The 20,346-nt window shown below is 43.0% G+C and overlaps 1 protein-coding gene across 1 annotated transcript in view; it reads right to left on the minus strand.

Annotated features, from left to right (window-relative positions):
- The window catches only part of adgra2 (adhesion G protein-coupled receptor A2), a 38,245-nt gene extending 20,601 nt beyond the window's left edge, over positions 1–17,644 (minus strand). The window contains exons 1-2 of the mRNA XM_085787245.1: positions 16,490–17,644; positions 461–532 (exon numbers count right to left, since the gene is read on the minus strand). Of these exons, the coding sequence (XP_085643371.1) occupies positions 461–532; positions 16,490–16,791 (374 nt within the window). The 5' untranslated portion in view covers positions 16,792–17,644. The remainder of the gene's footprint in view (positions 1–460; positions 533–16,489) is intronic.
- Positions 17,645–20,346: the final 2,702 nt, after the last annotated feature.

Consider the following 20,346-nt stretch of genomic DNA (forward strand, 5'->3'; position numbering starts at 1 on the left):
TCCCAGAACATTAACCTGTCCATCACCTGTCTCACAGCCCATTCAGAGAGATTACATTGCTACTAAGGAGGGCCAGACCGTCTGCGAGCCACAGGCGAAGCTGCCAACACACACCTCCTCCCTGAGATCTCCCTTATCTTGTCCTTTGGAGTGAGGCTTACCTGATAATGAAGCACTGAAGTGTAATTATGTGAACTTTTCAACATAACTCTGTGATAAGCAGTCTGAGTGTATCATCCTCCCTGCTGGACAGAAGCCCACGATTGGATAGAAGCACACAAAACTGCTCAGATCTCACTGATACCTGGTTTGCTTCTCTACAAAGGCCCAGAGGCACAGTAAGATAACAACTCCCACATAGATGCATCACATAAATCTAACAAAAACAAAAAACATGACAGTGTAGGATATGCTGAAATGCAAAAAGTATATAAAGGATAATAAGAGATGCATTACTCACAGCTTCTCCAAGGTGTTAAGTCCATAGAAGGATCCATTTTTCAGAACTCGAATTTTGTTGTGGCTCAGTATCCTGAAAAGAAGAAAACCCACAATATTGTTAAAAAATGTTCTGCGGAGAATACAGTGAAGCCCATTTTTTGAAGCTGTACTGAAATATGCAAAATTACTATCGTGATGAATCAGTTTCACTCTTAAGGGAGAGGTCAGGTTTAACCAAAACACAAAGCGAGGTGGTTATGAGAGCAGGACCAGAGCCAAGGTGAAATGTCCACTCGGCGTTGCAGTCGCACGAGAGATTAGCAAAAACAAGCAAGAGCAAAAACATCATCCAAAGATGTTTCCAATTAATGTTGAAGATGGAATAGGACATCGAGATTAGGAGGGAAGCTGTAATCTTGATAATCATTTTGCATACATTGCCACATCAAAAGCATGTATCAAACGAATGGCGGCACAGGCCATGTTAATTAGCCTTTTCCCTACTGGCGAATCACTTGGCTCGGACTGAGGGCTCCAGGACACACTGGATGTGAGGTTGAGATCGCTTTGTCTGACAGGGGATCATGGGAAATGGATAGTTAACAGTAATCACTCTGCTCTGAGGGACTTGCCATCGCCAGAGTGAGTGCGGACAGACTTTCTGTGTAGACACATTAGTTCACCAAGATAATCATGTCTGGACACTAATTATGAATCTGGAGTCAGCAGTCAGTTAGCCTAGCTTACCATAAAGACTGGAAGCAGGAGAAAGCAGCAACATAAAAAAAAACACTCCTCCCACTGAATAACCTTTTCACTTTTGCCTTTTCACAGCCGCCTAAGCCTAACTGTACCCATGGTGACATGTTCGGAAAATAACACATACACCTGTGTTTGGCGCATGTGCATGGTTATTATGATCCACCCCAGTCTCTTCCAAAGCACATTCACAGTGTATATTAATTCACTCTGCCAAATAACCTTTAGAGGAAACAAAACTGCTGTGTAGATTACATTCACTGGCAACCTTTTTTTTTTTCCAGTTCAGGAAGTGTGATGTTCTTATAGTGCGAGGGGCAGGTCAGGGTGGATGGTTACAAAACACAAAACGTTCACACCAGAGGTCTGGGTTCGTTGTGTGTTGTTAGGTGTGGGCCACTAATTCACTCGGGAGAGGTTAGGGAATATTTTGCTTTTAGTGAAAAAACACTGAATCCTCATGCTGCAAGTGCTGACTTTTTCACAGTTAAACCAAGACCAAGTTTTACTATTGCAAAGTTGTGGCATACAAATCATAACTTTCCAGTGACAGGATTCAGTATTCATACTATGATGTCTCCAGCGTAGTGGATGCACAGACCTGCCCAGGTTTACTCAGCAGGGGCTCAGGGAACAGCGGGAGCCTTGTGCTGGCGACAGCCCGCCATCATTAACACACCCTCAAGTTTCACATCATCTTCGCCCCTACCACATGGCGCTTAATGGGCTGTTTGCGACATTAAGTGTGTTCTTAATCGAGAGAGTGGAGCTGTGTGTGCGCCTTTAAAAGTGGGAGCTGACTGTGAACAGTCTGTGAGATTTACAGATTCAGCAGCAGCAGTCGGCCCCCCTGTTTCCTGCCACATCAATAAAAACACTGCCTTCAGCTCTGCGCCTTCCAACTCAGTTAATGGCCAGATTTAATCATCCAGTCTTGGTATACTGGGACAAACTGGCCTGACTCACTTTTTCACTTCAGTAACTTTACTGACAGCCACAACATCAGGACGGGAAGAAGACTCAAGACGGGAAAGTTGGTGATCCATCCAAGAAACAAACAAAAGGAAAAGCAACATGGAAAGTAAATCATCCTCTGCTCCAGTTATCCAGGACACCTCAGCCAATATCTTCCTGTAATTATCTACTAAAATTAGAAACCAGAATTGTAACTGGGTGGCAATCGAGAGACGAGAACTGCTCCACTCATAATGTCTATGATATTCAAACCAAGGCCTGACTGCCTGTTTTACTTAGCAGTTACAACACAGTCATACTCATTCTGTTGAGTTGTGCTGTGAAAATATGCTATCAGACTAATTACAATCCCAAAATCCACATTAATTCTCGATGTTAACGCCTTGGAAATTAACGTCATCTCAGATCAGAGCCTTATTTCTAAGTGGGAAAAAAAACAAACATGTCATGTTTGCAAATCCGCATTGACTTGTTGGAATAAATCAGAGTTATTAAGTCAAGACATTTATAGAGGGTATGTTAGACAAAAGGCTGTCCTCTGGTGGTGTAGCCTGAGTTTGAACCTGTGACTCTTGGACCTTAGGGTCTCTTACTAGACTTTGGGCACAGTATCTCTTCTATAACTGGATGCAGGCCCCAGATGAAAGCTACAGAAGATCCGGAACTGCCTGAATAATTCAATACAGATAGGAGAGGAGAAAGTCACATCTGGCAAAGAAACAAGCCATTTAATTCAACACAGACAGTTTAGATACAGATAGTTCCTTTTTGACTAAGCTTATTATGCAGAAAAAAATCTATTAGTCTGAGGCCTGTGCACGTTTAGTTTTGGTGTTGTCTGAATGTGCGTACGTGTAACCCTTAAGAACGAAACAACATATCTCTCATGTAGTTACAGTAGGCTATGGATTGCAAAGTTTCAACAACTCAACAACTATTCAGATGTGAATTGTGTGTTGTGCTTGTGTGCATTTGTGTAAAAAAAACAACAACAAAAAAACATTCACATGTGGCCTCCTATCACAATAATTCTCATTTGTCTCAAGTTTAGACATTTCAGCACATAATATTTCAATTATCTTGCTACTCTGTACACTGGGACTTGAAAGCTGACTTTCATAAATAAACAAAGACCACAAAATGAGCTAACTGAAACCCTCCCACAAACAACAAAAGGCACACATTTCCAGGAACGCAGGGGAGTTGCAGAGGCTGGACACTACTGTATAATCCCCAAAGCCTGATGTTTGGAGCACAGTTGTAGAGGAGGACATTGTTCTTTCATAAACAATGAAGAGTGTACAACTCTGAGAAAGAGAGAGGGGCAGAACTCTGTAAACAGACAGAAATAGTCTGCGTTCCCATCAGGCTAAACAGGAAACCCAGCCAATTAGCTGTTTATTCAGAACCCGGTTTCAGGGGTCAGGGGTTGGAGAGAGAGCACTTCCTGGACAGCCTTCAGACAGACAGAGCTGTGTCCGGAGGCAGGTGACAGCTGAGGCATATGAGAGTGCATCACTTCATCACGGCAGTATACAAAGGTTAACAGAGCTTTACAAGCACAGAAGATGAGTAGCTTCTTAATCATAGACTTCCACGCTACCAGGAGCCCTGATGTCTGCTCAGTGCCGTTTCTGCCGAGGCTTCACTGGACACGAGTGGCTTGTTTCTACTCCACATCAGCGACAGATCAGATGGCAGATTGAGTTAATCTGCTTTCAAGAGCAATAAGCTGCATGGTACATGGCACGACAGTGTGTTAACTCAGTCCAGAGCATGGATGGTATCTCAGAAGTGCATTTAGTATCGCTCATTCACTTAACTCTTTCAGACCACAAAGGCCTCTGAGAAATTCAGACGGGCTAATTGAATCCATCTAATCAATGTGAAAAACCCAGGGCCACATGTTAGACTCCAGGATCCCATTTAACCATTTCATGTAATTCATTTACATGAAGATCAAAAAACAGAGAGTCATAAGGAGCCATGTCAAACAGAAGCACAGACGCAGCTTGCACTGTGTGGTGCACTCATATGTAACATAGGGGTTAATCAGGGTCAGACACAGAAACACATGTACTCTATTTACCACCTCTTTACTTCATATTTATGTTTTCCACTTAACTAAAGCTGATACTGAATAGGTTATTGAACAGTGACAAACCTGAAAGTCTTACAAAATCATTAGCCTCTTCTAACTTATGACCAAATCCTATTAGAGCAGAGGCGCCCCTCTTCATCTTCAAGAATCTCTTGAAAACTCATCTCTTTTGAGAGTTCCTCCTTTCCTACAACCCCAACATGTTCAGGTACTTTTACTTTTAGTGTGCTTTTTTAATATAATCTGCTTGCACTTATTAAATCTAAATGTAGCACTTATTTTTATTTACACAAAAGATCCTTACTGATGTTCCTCACTTGTAAGTCCTGTGCTCATGGAAACTGTCACTGTGTCGCACCTGAGTCCAACCAAGTAGTTTAAATAAGCAAATATTCCAAATGCATTTCTTCAGTTTGACTGATTATGCCCCACAGTTTCCATAATTTGTTGACCGTAGTTGATGTTGTTGAGCTCTGGGCACATTTCTGAGAAGGCTGCTTTCTGTTGAAAAGGGGTATGAACAGGAGAGAAACAAATGTGGATTTAAAACCTTAAAGAAATACTCACGCCAACTGCAACCTTGAGAAAATTGCAGGTAATCTGGTAAATGAGTCTGGATAGTAGATTTGGTTTCTTTAGAACCTCTGTGGTACTAAATTGCAGTGTTTCACCACAGAAAATCAAACTGGGGAATAATGTGCTCTTTTTAATATGACATACTGTAGATTCAAAATGAATGAAAAATCCCTCACATTCACTTAACCCAGATGTTGGCAGCGCTCTATCCAAACAAATCTGCCATTGACAAAGTAAACTTGTGGATTCATTACTGTGAAATAAAAAGTGTGGCTACTGCTAGTATTTCTTTCTGTTTCAGGATCAAGTGCCATAGCGCGGTGTTAGCTCGGGGTTTCCTTGGTGCGTGATGGAGTGTAAGAAAGTAAAAGCCATACAAAGAGTCTTGTCTAGTAAACCACAGCAGCTCCTCCCTGCACTGTGCCACTCACTTTGTTGGTTTGCTCAATTTGCTTCCTAAACCCACAAAGCCTTTGAGGGCCACACAGGGGCATGACAGCATGTCACAAATCGTATTTGCTCACTGATTTACTTCCGCTCTTCCCCCTGGCTCTGAACTGTAAGGTTGTCTCGCTGTTACATACCCCCTCAGGTCAGCGGGAAGGATCAGTGTGTGTGTGCATGTGTGTGTGTGTGTGTGTGTGTGTGTGTGTGTGTGTGTGTGTGTGTGTGTGTGTGTGGATACCTGTGTGATCTGTAAACTAAAACTGTCTGTCAAATGATTTTCCTACAGCTGCTTTTGGTTTTGGGTCATTGTCAACCAGTCATTTTGACTGAGGAATCCTCAGTGTGGTGGAGCTGGGACGGTCGGCTGTGTGGTGCACAGCAGTGACACAGGGAGCAGCAGCTGAACAGAGCTCTTTCAGCTTTTTCACATCACAACCTGGTGCAGAGGGACAGAGAAGGAAAACACATCCTTCTAACTCCAGTCCTGACCACAGCTCCAGCACTACAAACCCAAACACAACAGGATGTCCTGTGTGCAGTCAGTTACCACTGAAAGTTTGGTGTCAATATCTTTGCACCCTTCATCCTGCCTCTCTGCGAGACACACTTACAGCTCCTGTTTTTTTATATAAGTGGGAAGCATACACAGGAAATGCTCCATCCTGGTTTGGCATTTAGTCCAGGACATGAATGAGATGCATTGGAGTAAAAAAAAAAAAAAATGCTGATTTCAATTGGTCTCTGTTGCCTTCCAAATATTTAGGCATGCTGGTCAGACACTGAGCACTGTGTAGCTGTAGGCCTCCACAGAAAACCACCAACATAAGCAGAAAAATTGGGGTTTATTAAGAAATGATCAGTAGGCTAAGCTCCTCGCTCCAGTTATAATCTCTGAATAATAGTTTTTAGCTTCATTCGATCATCAAAAAAACACCTCAAGCCGCTGCAGTGTGACTGGATGCTGCATGGTCACTGATGAAACAGTGCAGAGATCAGACGCCCCACCTCCTGTCTCACCCCGGGCGTTGCTCTGGCGCTGAGAGGCCAGCAGAGACAGAGAGGCGCAGGTTCGGTGTAATAAAGAGAGTCAAAACAATCCGACGGGCCACTGTGTAAACATCATTTAACTTTGGATAGGTCTCTTATACCCTCGAGGACCACACGCGAGGTGAAAGACAAGAACCTTTGAAAGGGATTGGTAACGTGCCACAAATCCAGTCCTAATTCGGAGACCAATGGGAGCCAGATAATGAGAGTGGTTTTCAATGAGAAACTTAAAGCGTCATTATTGAATTAAGCCTGCTTTAATTAGCATGCTGACTTGATAATGCACACGCTGGTCCGTGTCACAGCAGTGCTTAAGTTCATATAAATAAAAAAAATTATTTAGCCTGGAGGGAATTTTCCTTAGAGGTAATTAAATTCTGCTGAAAGCAACACGATTATCCACTTTTACACTAACAGCACAGCATAGTGTGAGCACTTCAGTCAGTGTATGTTACAGCTGAGAACTTTCTATACAAGATCATCAGTGTTGCTTTCTTTTCATTTTTTTTTTTTTACTGCATTTTCCCTCTTTACTTTCCATCTCAGTAGCTCTTGCTTGCCAGAGTTGCTTTTCAAGTATATTGGCATTTGACAGAGGAAAACTAAGTGGACATGGCAGCGTTTCTCTTTATAAACACATCCCACACATAGTACTCAGTGTAATGAGAACATACATAGTGGATCTAAAAAAATATTGTGGTTGAACCAAATGATGGATTAAAAAACGGCATTCCTGTATTTGGCTGTTACTCAGTTGCCAGGCCTCTTTTCTCCATCTGAATGCCCAGTCTAATATATCAAAAGCTTTTGGAGAGCTATGTTACATTATAGTATAACCTCAGTGACAAAGAGTTGGCCTAAGGGACGACTATGAGCTCAGGATACATCAGAGAGAGGGGATAATATCTTCATACCTGTGTTGTATGATTTATTCAGAAATTATGGTCATGAATCATGGTTATCATAAACACATTTGTGTATCTGTGCCATGATGTGCCAAAAAGATCAACTACGGTTTCAGTGATGTGGGCACTTGTGTGCATTTATACGCACACATACAGCACAGTGCACAGAACCACTTGCTGAGCTGGGGCTCCTGTGGTGACACACTTGCAGCAGTAATTGGTGTGGACCTTCATTAGTGGCTGAGAATTCTGGGTCATGACATGTCACATGATGTGTGTGCGTGCGTGTGTGTGTGTGTCACTGGTACATACAGCTGGTATGGTGCATTAGGAGTCCTCACAATCACTACAGAAACACTTTCAGCAAATCAAGGTACATTTTCTGTTTTGATTCGAACAGGACTTTAGACTTGTCAAACAGCGAAAACACAAACGTTATTATCAACATTAACAACGTCTCTGTTTTGGTAAAGTGTCATCGTATGTCATCACAGTGTGACTGTGAAGCAGCACACACAAACAACTGCAGCAGTTAAATGGTCTTCAGCCTCCACATGCACAGCAGATTTCCAAAAACATAAAACTGAAAAAATGAAATGCAGTAGTAAGTATAATAAAACTATAACTACATAATTGGTTTGACCAATTCTTCTGCTACTATTGACTTCCTGCCACTGTCTTGAAAAACTCAATGGACTGCGTAATCACCAAGGACAACAATGGGAATAGGTTTTTTGTATTATTATGTTGTCAATTAGCCAGATACATCTAGAGATTCTCACACTTGCAGAATAACAAAATGAGTATAGCACATTGTTAAATGTTTAAAGTGTCTTTCACTTATCTAAGTGCCTGTTGTCAGCTCCTGTACGCCATCCAAGAGCAAGAAGTAATCTATAGTTTTATTTAGATGGAAGATAACATGTTTTGAATAAAGTATTTAATTTTGTCTCAGATGTCTGAGGTTTGGCCGGCTTAAGAGTGGCTTTTTTTGTGTTTATAGCTTTGGTAGAGTAAATTGTCATTTCAGGAAATGTGTGTATGCGGGCTGTGGAAAAAGAAAATAAAAAACTGTAAAAAAAAAAATCATATCTTTTAGTCTGTGTCACACAACCAGCATAATGAATATGGTTCAGATGCTTTGATTATAACAGGATTGTAGATTTATGGATTTGCTACTGTGCTGGCTGTGCGTGGCATGATCTGAATCTTGAGAGAATTATAATTATTGTCATTCATTTTACGGTATGTAAATGATCCGGTTGAGTGAGATTTACAGCGACTGTTAGTGCATTCATGATTGTTGACAGCTGACAATATTTGTGTTGGGCTTCGAGAATCCTGCATCAGCTGAACCCAACCCTATAGTCTCCCAGGCTCTCTCCTGCTAATAGCCCGAAAGAAGAAGAGGAAGGTCGAGGGAGGAGGAATGAAAGAGGCTACAAGCAGAGAGATCTCTCAGACTGGGAGGTGGCTGTGTCATCTTTGTTACAATAAGTACTTTATAAGAGGCCTCCAGACTGTTCAGCGCCTGGGTCCGTCCAAATAGCTTAACCCTTTCGTTGTAAAAAAAAAAAGATAGAGAGCCACCTAAGCCAGCGGTCCCAGAAGCCCCTTGCACCCTGAGCTGGTCACGGCACTGAATTTAACAGAGAGACTAAATGCCCTTGAGCACAACAGGCACTTTAGCAGCAAATGCATGTCAAGATGTGAATGTGCCCATTGTGCCTGACCCACCAGAGGGCTCGGAGCAGCAACCAGGGAACGCTGCCAAGCTACAAGCCCCATTTACCGCCTGTCATGGAAAGACGCATCCATGTAATTGCATGCAAAATATTTTTGGTGAAATCATTTTGCGAATCCTGATTGTGAAATGTCATCATCAAACGGAGAGGAGGGTGACAGAGGCCACACTGAGGAGCGGAACACGTCCGATACACATTAAATAGACAAAATGTGAGTTAGATGATTTATAGTCTGTAGTGAATCTTGCAGTACTTAGCTTTATTATCATACTTTCCTGCCTTGGGGCTAGATATGGGGAGTGTGCTCCTGCATTTGATATGTGCAACCACTTATTATAGAGTATCCTGCATTGTGCTTGGGTTACCAGGCTGGGAGTAAGGCTTTGTGGTTTTGTGGTTTGTGGCTTTGTGTGTGTGTGTGTGTGTGTGTGTATGTGTGTGTGTGTGTGTATGTGCAGATTTAGATGCACAAGTGTGTGACCTATCAGATTTATTTATACGGAAAGTGTGTATGTTTAGCTCAGTGTGTGCTTGTGTGAGTGTGTGTTTGTGCATAAGTGGTCCAAAAGCTACTAGTCTAAAATTAAAATCTGGGTTTTTGAAATGTCTCTAATTAGAGAGGGGAGCACTGAAACCTATTTTGAGAGCTGTGGCCACGCACGCCCTTCCCATATGTGTGTGCATAGGCAAACAGACTCACACACAAACACAATACACACTTTAGAAAAAGGAAGGTCCCCCACTTAGGGTTGGTCTTATTAGACAATTCATCGAGTTTTGTGAACAGGAACCGTCCGTGAAGTGTTTTTCTTGTGTCGTCTACACACAATTTACTGGAGCTGGACAACCCGTGAATTTTTAAGACAAACAAGTAGCTGCTATGAATATTAACAGCCAAGGAGCACCAGCTGAAATACCACCGCCTTACAGTAAAGCTGCAATAAATTATTGCAATATTTAGAGTCAAAGACAAGTCAAGACAAACCAAACTGGAAAGTTTATGGCTGCAGAGCAGGAACACAATAGTCAGTTTAATCACTGTCTAAAGTGTTTTTACACTTTTAATGAGGCAATTTAGTGAATTTAGCCTTTTGAGACAGTGAGTGGAATGTGGTGTATGCCTGGCTAACATTGTCTCATTGTTCTGTCTCATAACCAGCCTCTGTTTTCTGCTCCTGAGCAGAGAGTGCTGGTAAATCAGGCTGCTTTTACAAAGAGTTGGCTAAAATCTTTCTGCTCCAGATACTCTCACGGTAGCTTTAGGGGCATCTGTGAGAAGGCTGTGTTTTTGTTTTGTAGTTTGTAAGTTTTTTCTCTGTGTGACAGGAGCATTTTGAGAACCAGAGTCCAAGTCACCCCAGTTCAAAGTACTACATGTCAAACGCTCCAGCCACACCTGGATTTAAAAATGCATGTATCATAAAAAAAATATGGAAGATGCTTTGATTTTAGTTGAAATAGCGCACATGCATGCTGTGTCTTTAAACATCTGCCAACTCCATCAACAAATCTTAGTAGCTTATTGTTTATTTCACAACTTATTCTGCCCCACTGGGGCTGTGACACAGATGGAGCAGTGGTTAAGAGAGAAACTGTGGTGACAGAGTTTGTGGTACTATGTTAGAGTAGTATGTTAGAGTAATAAGTAATAGCATACTCAACAGTATCATAGTTTGGAGTCACAAGAGGAGTTTCACAGATGCATTACTGTAGGTTGAATTGCATGTAATCAGATGATTAAGGAAAAGCAGCAAGAATACAGTATATTAATAAACTAAATACTCAAATTTAATATCCTGGGATTGGGAAAGTTTAGGGCAGCAGTGTTTAGCTGAGAGTTAGATTAGAAGGATGACACCACTTTCCTTTCAATCTGTAAAGTATGAAGCAACAGCCAGCAGATTGTAAGACTGGAAACAGGGGAGACAGCTATCTTGTTACAATATGTTATAGGCCTGTTATCTGTTATTGTAATATGTAGACAAATCAAAATGTTAAAATTCAGCTACACTAACTGTTCCCTGGTTCATGCTTCAGTTTTAACTAGCACTTAAAAGAGTACTGAACTTCTCAATGAAGTAAAAGAGAAAAAAAAAATCACAATAAGACTGTTCCTGTTCTGTCACAACCCTGCTCCAAATATCTTTTCATTTTAAATCCCACTTAGTATCTGATCATAACCTTATGCAACATTATGTTCCGTATCTCACTCCATATGTCTCAAAGGATCTAATATCATTGTTGACTCAATATGACTCTAAACACAATTTCCGATAAGCCCAAGACCATCGCAGGTTAAAGATCACAATTTTCAGACAGCGGAACCCAAAGGCCCTGCATGTAAATTTCCACTTTAGTTGTAGTTTTTTTTTTCTGTTGACAAATGAATTGTTGAGCTGCTGAAAGAGACATCACATTAGTTGAACAACTATGATAGTGGAACAGATGCTAAACTGGAGCTTTGATCAGTCTGTTCAGTATCCTCATTTAAATGATAAGGCATCTTCTTATTCATGCTAATAGATAGATACGTATATATGAATACTGGAGTAGATCTATTTAACCAAGAGGCATCAAAAAGTAACTTAAAATGGACAATTTATGGGTTCGGCTTACATCCATCAGTCGAATCGTAAGTGTATAGAAAAACTAAGGGACAGCACACACACTGAAACCACAGGCATTCCCACTATAGACACCCATTATCTCCATCTGTATCCATGTGTTGTCGACCCCGAGCAGGAACTTTGGGGGCTGCTGTGGTCAGACACAGGGAGAGGGGAAGTTAGCACTGGCAAAGAAAAGCCAAAGTCAAGCATTTTTGGAGTAAGATAAGAAGAGAGCGGTGCAAAAAGAAAAACTAAAATAACAAAAAACCACATGGGGATATGAGATTACTATGACAACACATCCCTATGTTTTGGCAAGTTTTGAAATATCGCAGCCTTATAATCAACAAACACAACGAGGTGATAAGTGAAATGCACATTCATCATCCAAACAGGCGGGGAGCAAATGCAGCACAGTGACCGCGTGGAGATGTCCCACTGTGATCGTGTTACTTTGACCTGTGGGGGCACAATAAAATCCAAGGCCTGTGTGGCACTGGCAGGTGCTGCAGTTGCATATAAATCCCTGAGTATCCAGTGTCAGGTCTTTGTTTGCCATTTTGATTTATTACCGACCACTGCCCCACCTAACATGTGCGTAGGAGAGCCCTCCCCCCCTCCTCTCAACACCTTTCCCCACATAAATAAACCCTATCGCTGCAGGAATGCCTGGGGTCCTGCGCTCACCCAGCTATTGGAATTCTCCCTGCTGATAAGACGACTGTTTGGGACGTTTCATTGACACACCCCCGTCTTAGCACATACTGACTCACAGACCCAACATACAGTAAACCACCAACACATCTGCCGGTCCTTCGGTATTCATCCACACATGGGCCACAAGTGAGAGACCGACGATGTGACTCAGATGATAAAGTGGTGATTAAAGGCGCGCACAGATTCTTACTGTAGCCAGTCGATGATACTGCTGAGGTGAGCTGGTTTTGAGCGGAGACGCAGCGGACTCTTCAGCCAGAGTAAACGATAACAGACGTTTGGCTAAATGGAACTAAAAATGAAATCAGAGAAACCAGACAAATGTGGTGTTGTACGTAAAAACAAGTCTGACCTCTGCATTAGACACGGCTAAATTGGGACATTCAACCTCCAGACTTTTCCAGTGACTGGTTAATTTCTGCTGTATTGCACTCACTTGTCTGGTAACTATAAAGCTACACCCAGGAGCCAATTACCTTAGCTTAGTACCAGTAGGAAGGGAAAACACAGCTAGCCTATCACTGTCTGGAGACAGAAAAATCTGAACAACAGTTAAAATGTATGAATTTACTAATTAAATCATGTTGTATATGTAAAATATCAGGAGTAGGGTGTTCTATGTTAATTGGAGAGCTTAGAGGAACTGTTTTGTTTTGTTGATTTTGTTTTGGCTAACTGCTTCCCATCATTTCCAATCTTTATGCTATGCTAATTTACTGCTACCTGCAGTTAAAGACCATTATTTACTGTAGCTTTAACAAGCAAGTTAAAACTAAGATGAGGCATTTGTCCGGCATCGTCTTCAGCTCGCCCCTATATAAACTGGAATGTTTACAACTGTTCATTTACAACGAGAAAATATTATCACCCTAGCTGGAATATTTTTATCCTACATGCCCTGACTGCCAGCCAGCAACATACTGGGCACAAGTGCAGGGAGCAACTGTCTTGCAGCTGTCTTAGGTGAAGGGGTGAGGGGGCATCGGGCCAGTCACGGGCCTGCTGACCCTGCACCCTGAGCATGTGTGCCCACTCATCCAGACTGGCACCCGCTGAGCCAAAGCCATCAGTCACTGACGACGATGACAAAATAGGCCAAGGGAGGAGTATGGTTTTGACTTGGGTAAAAACCACAAGCAATGAAGCGCCAGCACATTCACACATACACTGCCACTGTACTTTCTCTTCATTTGTCTGTTATCCATTAAAACATTAAAACAGGCACAGCTGCTGCCGCACAGCGCAGAGGAAGGAGTTATTGCTCTGAGTGTTTCGGGGCTATAGCCTGAATGTGCACAATATGTATCCATCCGCTGGCACTGTTTTGTTTTTTTTTCTTTACCAAATTAAGTTCCTCTTTGACACTCTTTCAAAAGACTAATAATAACTGTGACATGGAGCAATGCTTTGGAAGTGAAGCTATGTTGCTACACTGAGGAGCTTTGCCTCCTCCTCCTCCTCCTCCCTCTCACCCCAGTGTCGAAGATCTGTTAGTCAGGGGCAGGGGAGTTTTCAGTCTCCAGGGGCACATCCCTCTGAACCGCCTGCCAAGCTTCTCCTCTCCCTCCTCCATCCTTTCTCTTGCTCTCTCTTCTTTTTTTTTGTTCCCCTCTTGGTTCCCTCTTCCCACTTCTTCTGCTCCTCGTGTTCAGCTTTCCCCTTCATTTCAGCCGCTTTTCAACTTCCGTCATTTCTTCCTACTTTCTCCTCAACAACAGCGCTTTTCTCTTTCACACTCTTATCTATTTTCCCCTCTCTACCCTTCCGCTCCTCTTCCTCTCCCAGTGATCCAGCTCCTTTGCAGCCGTGCATAATTAGGCCTAAACACAAGCCTGCACAGGCTCACATCTGGAAGGAGTTTGGACATGGCAGTTTCCTACCAAGACGACTAAATATTTAGGTTGAGAGTTACTGCGTGTGGATGAACTCATGATAGAGGGGATGGGAAGGGGAGAGGAATGGGGAGCTGGAGATAAAGAAAAAGAGGGAAAGTGGGACAGATGACTGGAAGAAAGCTGAGGCTAGCACAATGAATCATGAAACCAGTGATTAGTCTAAGTGTGTGATAGAATTGGTGTATGAGCTGACACACAACAATGTAATCAAAGCTCAGACACCAGGAAACCATGGAAGCGGGTGATAATATTGGGGCGAATGGTTGCCCCTTTACGGCTGGCAGGAACAACAAACAGCCAACTAATAGTTTTAATAAACAAATCCCCATTGGGATTTCCCATGAGGCTGAGGGGCCTCAGCTGGAATGTTCACAGGGGCCAGCTGTTGTGCATTACACGTAGCACTCGGCCCCGGAAGCTCTGGGCCTGGTGTCCTCCAGCCTTGCTCAGCATGAAGGAGAGCATTCCTCCAGACTGCCCCAGGAGAGAGGGCAGCAGTGCCGGGTGTCAGGCCGTTCGATTGTGGGGAGGGACCGAGGTGGTGAAGGCCACGGAGAAAGCTCCCCTGCTGCACCTGGGATACTGTCTGCAGTCTCAGAGCAGACTGAGGAATGTCAGGAATAACATGAGTATCAACACAACTTCTCACATTCCACATCTGGAGCTAATGTCGTGAGCAACGATGGGAGCACGAGCGCTTGAGGAACCCACAAAATCTTCATGAAAATGAACTTTCCAGACACCCGAGCTCTCGGGACAAGGTAAAGAAAATGGCGGATTACCGGGCGGAATTGTTTCCTCCTCGTACAGAACTTCATAAATGTGTCACAGAACGCTTAACATCTGTACAAAAAAAATCTCAACCAAAATTAGTAGGTGCGGGATGGAAGATTATCTTCAATCACCTCGACCACTGCCACCCAAGCCATTTTTTCCTCTGGTTTTCCAGCAATGTGTTCCCCAGATGTTTATCCTGCCGTTATTAAGCAAGCTACATAAGGCCCTATAAATGGACTGCTGGCTGGCTTTACTTCTCCTGGGGCACAAATCCCCTTACTTTACCTCGTATGTTTGTTGCAGTGAGGCACTTGAACATGTTTTTTTTTTTTTTTTTCCTTTTTTTTCACTGTGCCCATGTGCAGCTAGCATTTTTCCCACTAGGTCAGAGTACAGACAGAGTAACATACTGTGGGAATGAGCAATGTCTTCAGAAAGACAGAGCAGCTGTGAAGAAGTATGTTGCATTACAACTGAGCAAAAACACCTCCCAGAAAGTGAGAGTCAGTGATAGATTGGTAGCGCATCCATCATGGTAGATAGTGTATTTTGGCCCGTGATGTGGCTCTTTCAAGTTTTGTCCATGTAGACCACACAAATAATGGCTTCTTAATTAAAAGACACCAAACTGGACTGGCCAGAACTCATTGCCGAATCTCAGTCTAGTTCTCACCAGATGGTGTTCTCCACACTATAAGGTTGTAAGACAGGATGTTGTGATATTAAAATCAGGCACCAGTCCAACAGCAAAGCACAGAGTCTGATATAAAATACTCAAGATGTGTTCCTGTTTATAACAGTTTTGCAAGGCCAGGTCAGCTGGACCATGTGCACAGGGTGGTGGTGGTGGAGGAGGAAGAAAGAGTGGGCTGAACTCTGAGAGCCTGACTGGGTCAGAGGCAAATTTAAAGTGACAGAGTTGTGTCAAAGAGGCTGGGCCATGATGATGGCTACAGTCAGTCTGCCCTCTCTGTGATCTTCTTAATGCTTTACAGAGAGGCGACTGCTCAGCCCACCACTACAGAGTTAAACTAGATCAAGATGTAAACTTCTGACCTAACAAGCCTTATTACTGCAGCAAGTCCCCAATACAGTTAAAACTAAGGTCACAGGGTCAGAGTCTTGGGTGTGTGGGCCTGATCAGGATACTGAACTCTATAGTCAGAAGCTATAGGGGGTTTTCATACAATGTGTTATCATATGAATCACATTATAGACGCACAATTACCAATTGAAATATGTAATATGACATGGAAACACTGTGGGTACTCTGCCAATTAGTAACACCTACTATAACTGTCACTTTGTAACTGGTTAACATTTTCTTTATGATCTTTATGGGATGTTAAAGGAGTGGTGAAGTTATCAGTATATACTTTAAGGTTGTGGTCTATAGGAACAGGCTACCGCTACAGTAGACTATGGGCTATACAGTGGTCAGTTACTCCTAGTGATAAGTCATTAGTTGAGGTTACAGTAAACTGTTGAGACTCACAGTGTGACTGTCCTGTTGGGGAGTAGACTGGGGTCCGGAGGTTCGCTCAGCTCCTCCTTGCTGCAGCTGACCCTTTTGCCCAAAGCCTGGACGTGCGGTTTGGACCGCTCGTCCGTGCAGCTACAGCCGCTGGTGGAGGCGAGTAGCCCGGGACAAGCCTGGGAGAGCCTCGGCCAGGAGGCGGAGAACAGCAGGAGCAGCATCAGTACCAGACGCCCCGGTAGCAGAGGGATGCCGACGCCGGGCGCAAACATTGTCCTTCGGCTGGATCTCACCTCAGCTGCACCCCCGCCTCCAGTCATCCCATATCTCCACCATGAAGCCCTCAGATGGTGCAAAAGAGGAAGAAACAATAAAGTTCTCTTAAAACTTTTGAATGAGAAACAGGCCTGAATTTAGAGAGACTCAGCTCAGCAGTGAACACACATCATCCGGTCATTCCAAAAATATTCAGCACCGTTGATTTTCCTAGTGTCTCATTATGTCATGGCAGCACGGGCGCACAACTCCCCTCGCTCCTAACAGTCACTTAATCCAGAGTCAATCCAAACGCCTCCAACACCTTGAGACAGGCGCTGTTCTGTCTCAAAGAGTTGATGGTGCCATTAAAACCATTAGGAGAGATTCACATCCCTTTTGGGGATGCCTGGGAATGTCCGGATTACCGTTATGTCGCCCTAAAAATTAATCCAGGAGTTGATGGGATTCACGACTGACGGGTCACAGCCAGAACCACACTGTCATCTTTTTGTATGAGTAGAGAAAAAAAAGTTTAGTATCAATCCTGTCTCAGTTTTGTCTCGCTGCTTTTAAAAGTTTTCCTCAGTGTTTCCCCGGATCCCGGAGGTCTCCGTAGACTGGATCAGAGGCGCAACTTGTAGGCTGTAGGCTAAAAAGAGTTGGGGGGAAAAAAATCAACAGGCTATTAATTCAGACAAAAAAAAAGTGAGCTGGTCTTGAGCGGCTCCTGTGTAATTCCGAAAATCTAGCGGTTTTTGCCTGCTTGCCTCTGTCACACTCAAACTCACTCCGTTACAACCCCAAGTGCGCCCATTCCCGTCTCCGTCCGCGCTCTGGTCCCCGCGGTCCTAGCGCAGCCAGCCCAGGCAGGAGGCACACAGACTGAACAGCTCTCACAGCGCGAGCAACGTTGGTTTCACCTGAAGTCACTGACTGCACACACCTACATCAGCACACACACACACACACAGTCCAGTGGGATGTTGTGTGTAGCCTAATCAACTCAAAGTTACTTCATATCATTTGCATTCTCTATTTGTGTTTCATTTAGCCTATATATTTGTATTGTAAGGTCAACTGATTATCACATCCTTAGCCTATATTGAAAAAGTTAATGGTGGCCCATCTTCAGGAAATAGCTGACAGTATTTTAAAGTTACCATTGTTCACGTTGTAAGAGAAAAGATCCAAACCACAACATCAAAAACATAGAGGTGCAATGAATGTGATGACAGGAATAATACATTGTGAGAGGGAATGGGTTATTTTGTGGACTGATGCAGTTTATAACATATGGATTGGGGGCAATACTGCTTTTTTTAATACGAATTGGCTGTTTTCATTCAGGTTGTAGAAGACAGGTCTTGATTTCAATGAGCGCCTGCATCAGGAGAGCAAACTGAAGTTATGAATGAGTGCTGAAGGCAGTGTATTGTGTGTTTTCTGTAGATCAAAGGCTTTCCATTCAATCAGCGGGAAGGAGAGGAAGTAAAAACCTTTATAGATACACTTCAGTAAATTCTGTATTGTTACAGTAGAGGGATTTACGGCCATTCACAGGAGTTTGAACTCCAACGTGTATTTAGACCGAGCTGTCATTTTGTAGATGATAACTTTACATGAGTAAGTGATCCTATCATTTTTATGTCCAATCAGCCTCCATGTAGGTTCTTTAATACAGTTTATCATGTGGTGATGGTTGTTTCCTCTGAATGTGAATTTGTTCTTTTTAACAAATCCAGCAGCACAATTAAAGGTCAACTGAATGTGGTGTTTTGCTCTTCACAGATCATATGCTGTTGTTGTTGACAGAGCAGATAACAGATCTTGATTCCACTGATTTCTGAGGCCAAATGCTATGATTTAGAGAAACTCAGGGGGAAACATATTCCAAAAGTTTAATCTTTTGTTGAAAGAATAATATTTCTGAAAACATGACATTTTTCCCCCCTGAAAGAATCAAACGCAATCCAAAAAACACAGAGGATCATAAACTTCCTCAAGATCTCCTTTTCACTTTTTTCCTGTGTGTGGAAAGGTCCCAAAATACAGAATTGGAGTTCTGTTTTAAAAATACTTTTTGATATATGAGAGGCCCAGGGAGGATGGAGACGGAGGCGACTCAAATCTGGAGAATATTTGAAAATATGAGAAGGTGAAAGCAGGAAAGCTTTTGAAAAGGGACTTTATGCAATTGGGCTTGACATGTATTCACTGACATATCCAAACTGCAGGCACCTCAGTCATGCGAGCAGTATAATGGCGCACTGTGCTCTGACCCACACAGTGGACCCTGGGTTTGTTATTCCTGTATATGATACTGTACACTGGAGCGGGCTCAGAGAGCCAGCATGATTATTGAAAGAAAGCACAAGGAGTAGATGGGCGCCTGCTCAGCAATGAAACAGAGGGCTGTTTATCCAAGCTGTTAAATAAGGCTTCAAGTACAACACCCCCCTCCAACTCCACAAGGCCCAAATCTCTCTCATCTGGAGAGCACAGTTTCCATTTAAAATGTCACGTTCCAAACTGCACATTACATCAAATTGTACTTAATGGCATCCAGACAAACTTTAATGTCGTTCCAACATTTTCTCTCTACGCTCCCCACAGCCCCCTCGCTCCTTATAGCCAAGCAAGCAATCTCTCCTTCTCCCTGTTCCACATCTGGACTCCATTCCAGGTGGGGTATTGAGAAAGGGAAAAACGGCAGGATGGAAAGGTGGAACGCAGAGAAGCTTGGAGGCTCACAAAGTTAAGACTGAGATAATGTCTTCAGGGAGATTTTGGTGGAAGTTACGCAAGCTTTCCTGATGTACGACAGACGATGGGAGACACGACAGACAAATACGTGAGATGGCTGTTTGCTGACTCCTCCTGGGCATGTTCCTGTTGTCCTCCAAAATCGCACGCTAGAGCAGAAATATGTTCAAAACAATGAGGTTTTCAGCACAGAGATGTGAAGCAGACCAAGCGAGTGCTGAGACTGAGGCATAGCTCAGGCTCGTGTTTCTGCCAGTGGATAAACAAAAGAAAACTTCCAGCAGGGATGCAAACACATCAGGCCCTCTCTCTCAGGCCCTCGTCTGTAGCTGAGGATTTCTCGAGGAGCCCGTGACATCTAGTGGTGAGAGCAGCAGCACACAGAGGGCCCAGCTCTGCTGCTCTGTCAGTCAGTGCTGCATTTCCTGGGTGCATGGTTTTAATTAGGGATTTATGGGGCACGTTAGACCCACTCTTTCCACAATTTATGGGGTTATCAAATCAGTGTGGAGCCATATATTATTTTCAACACTAAATACCTTTGTCAGTAGCAGTAGTTTTGGAATCCAGTATAAAATATTGCTAGTTTGTTTTCATGATCTCATGTTTGTACGACCTTGTATTTGTGTACATATTTTCCGTAGCAGCACTCAGTAGTGTAATGGTTGAAAGAACTCATACATGTAATCTGTAACCCTCCATGGTAGGTTTATTAAAAACTAAGTCCTCATCTTAAGTGGTAATAAACATAATTTTTATACTTTATATTTAAAGTATTTATTTCTATGTAAAGATTCTATGGGGATACAGGGAAGTTGTGGTTCCTGTGTAGTTTTAGTGTTGTTGTAGCTGTG

The sequence above is a fragment of the Trachurus japonicus genome, chromosome 9, assembly GCF_045865225.1.
Source record: "Trachurus japonicus isolate A0001 chromosome 9, Traja_1.0".
Classification (NCBI taxonomy): Eukaryota; Metazoa; Chordata; class Actinopteri; order Carangiformes; family Carangidae; genus Trachurus; species Trachurus japonicus.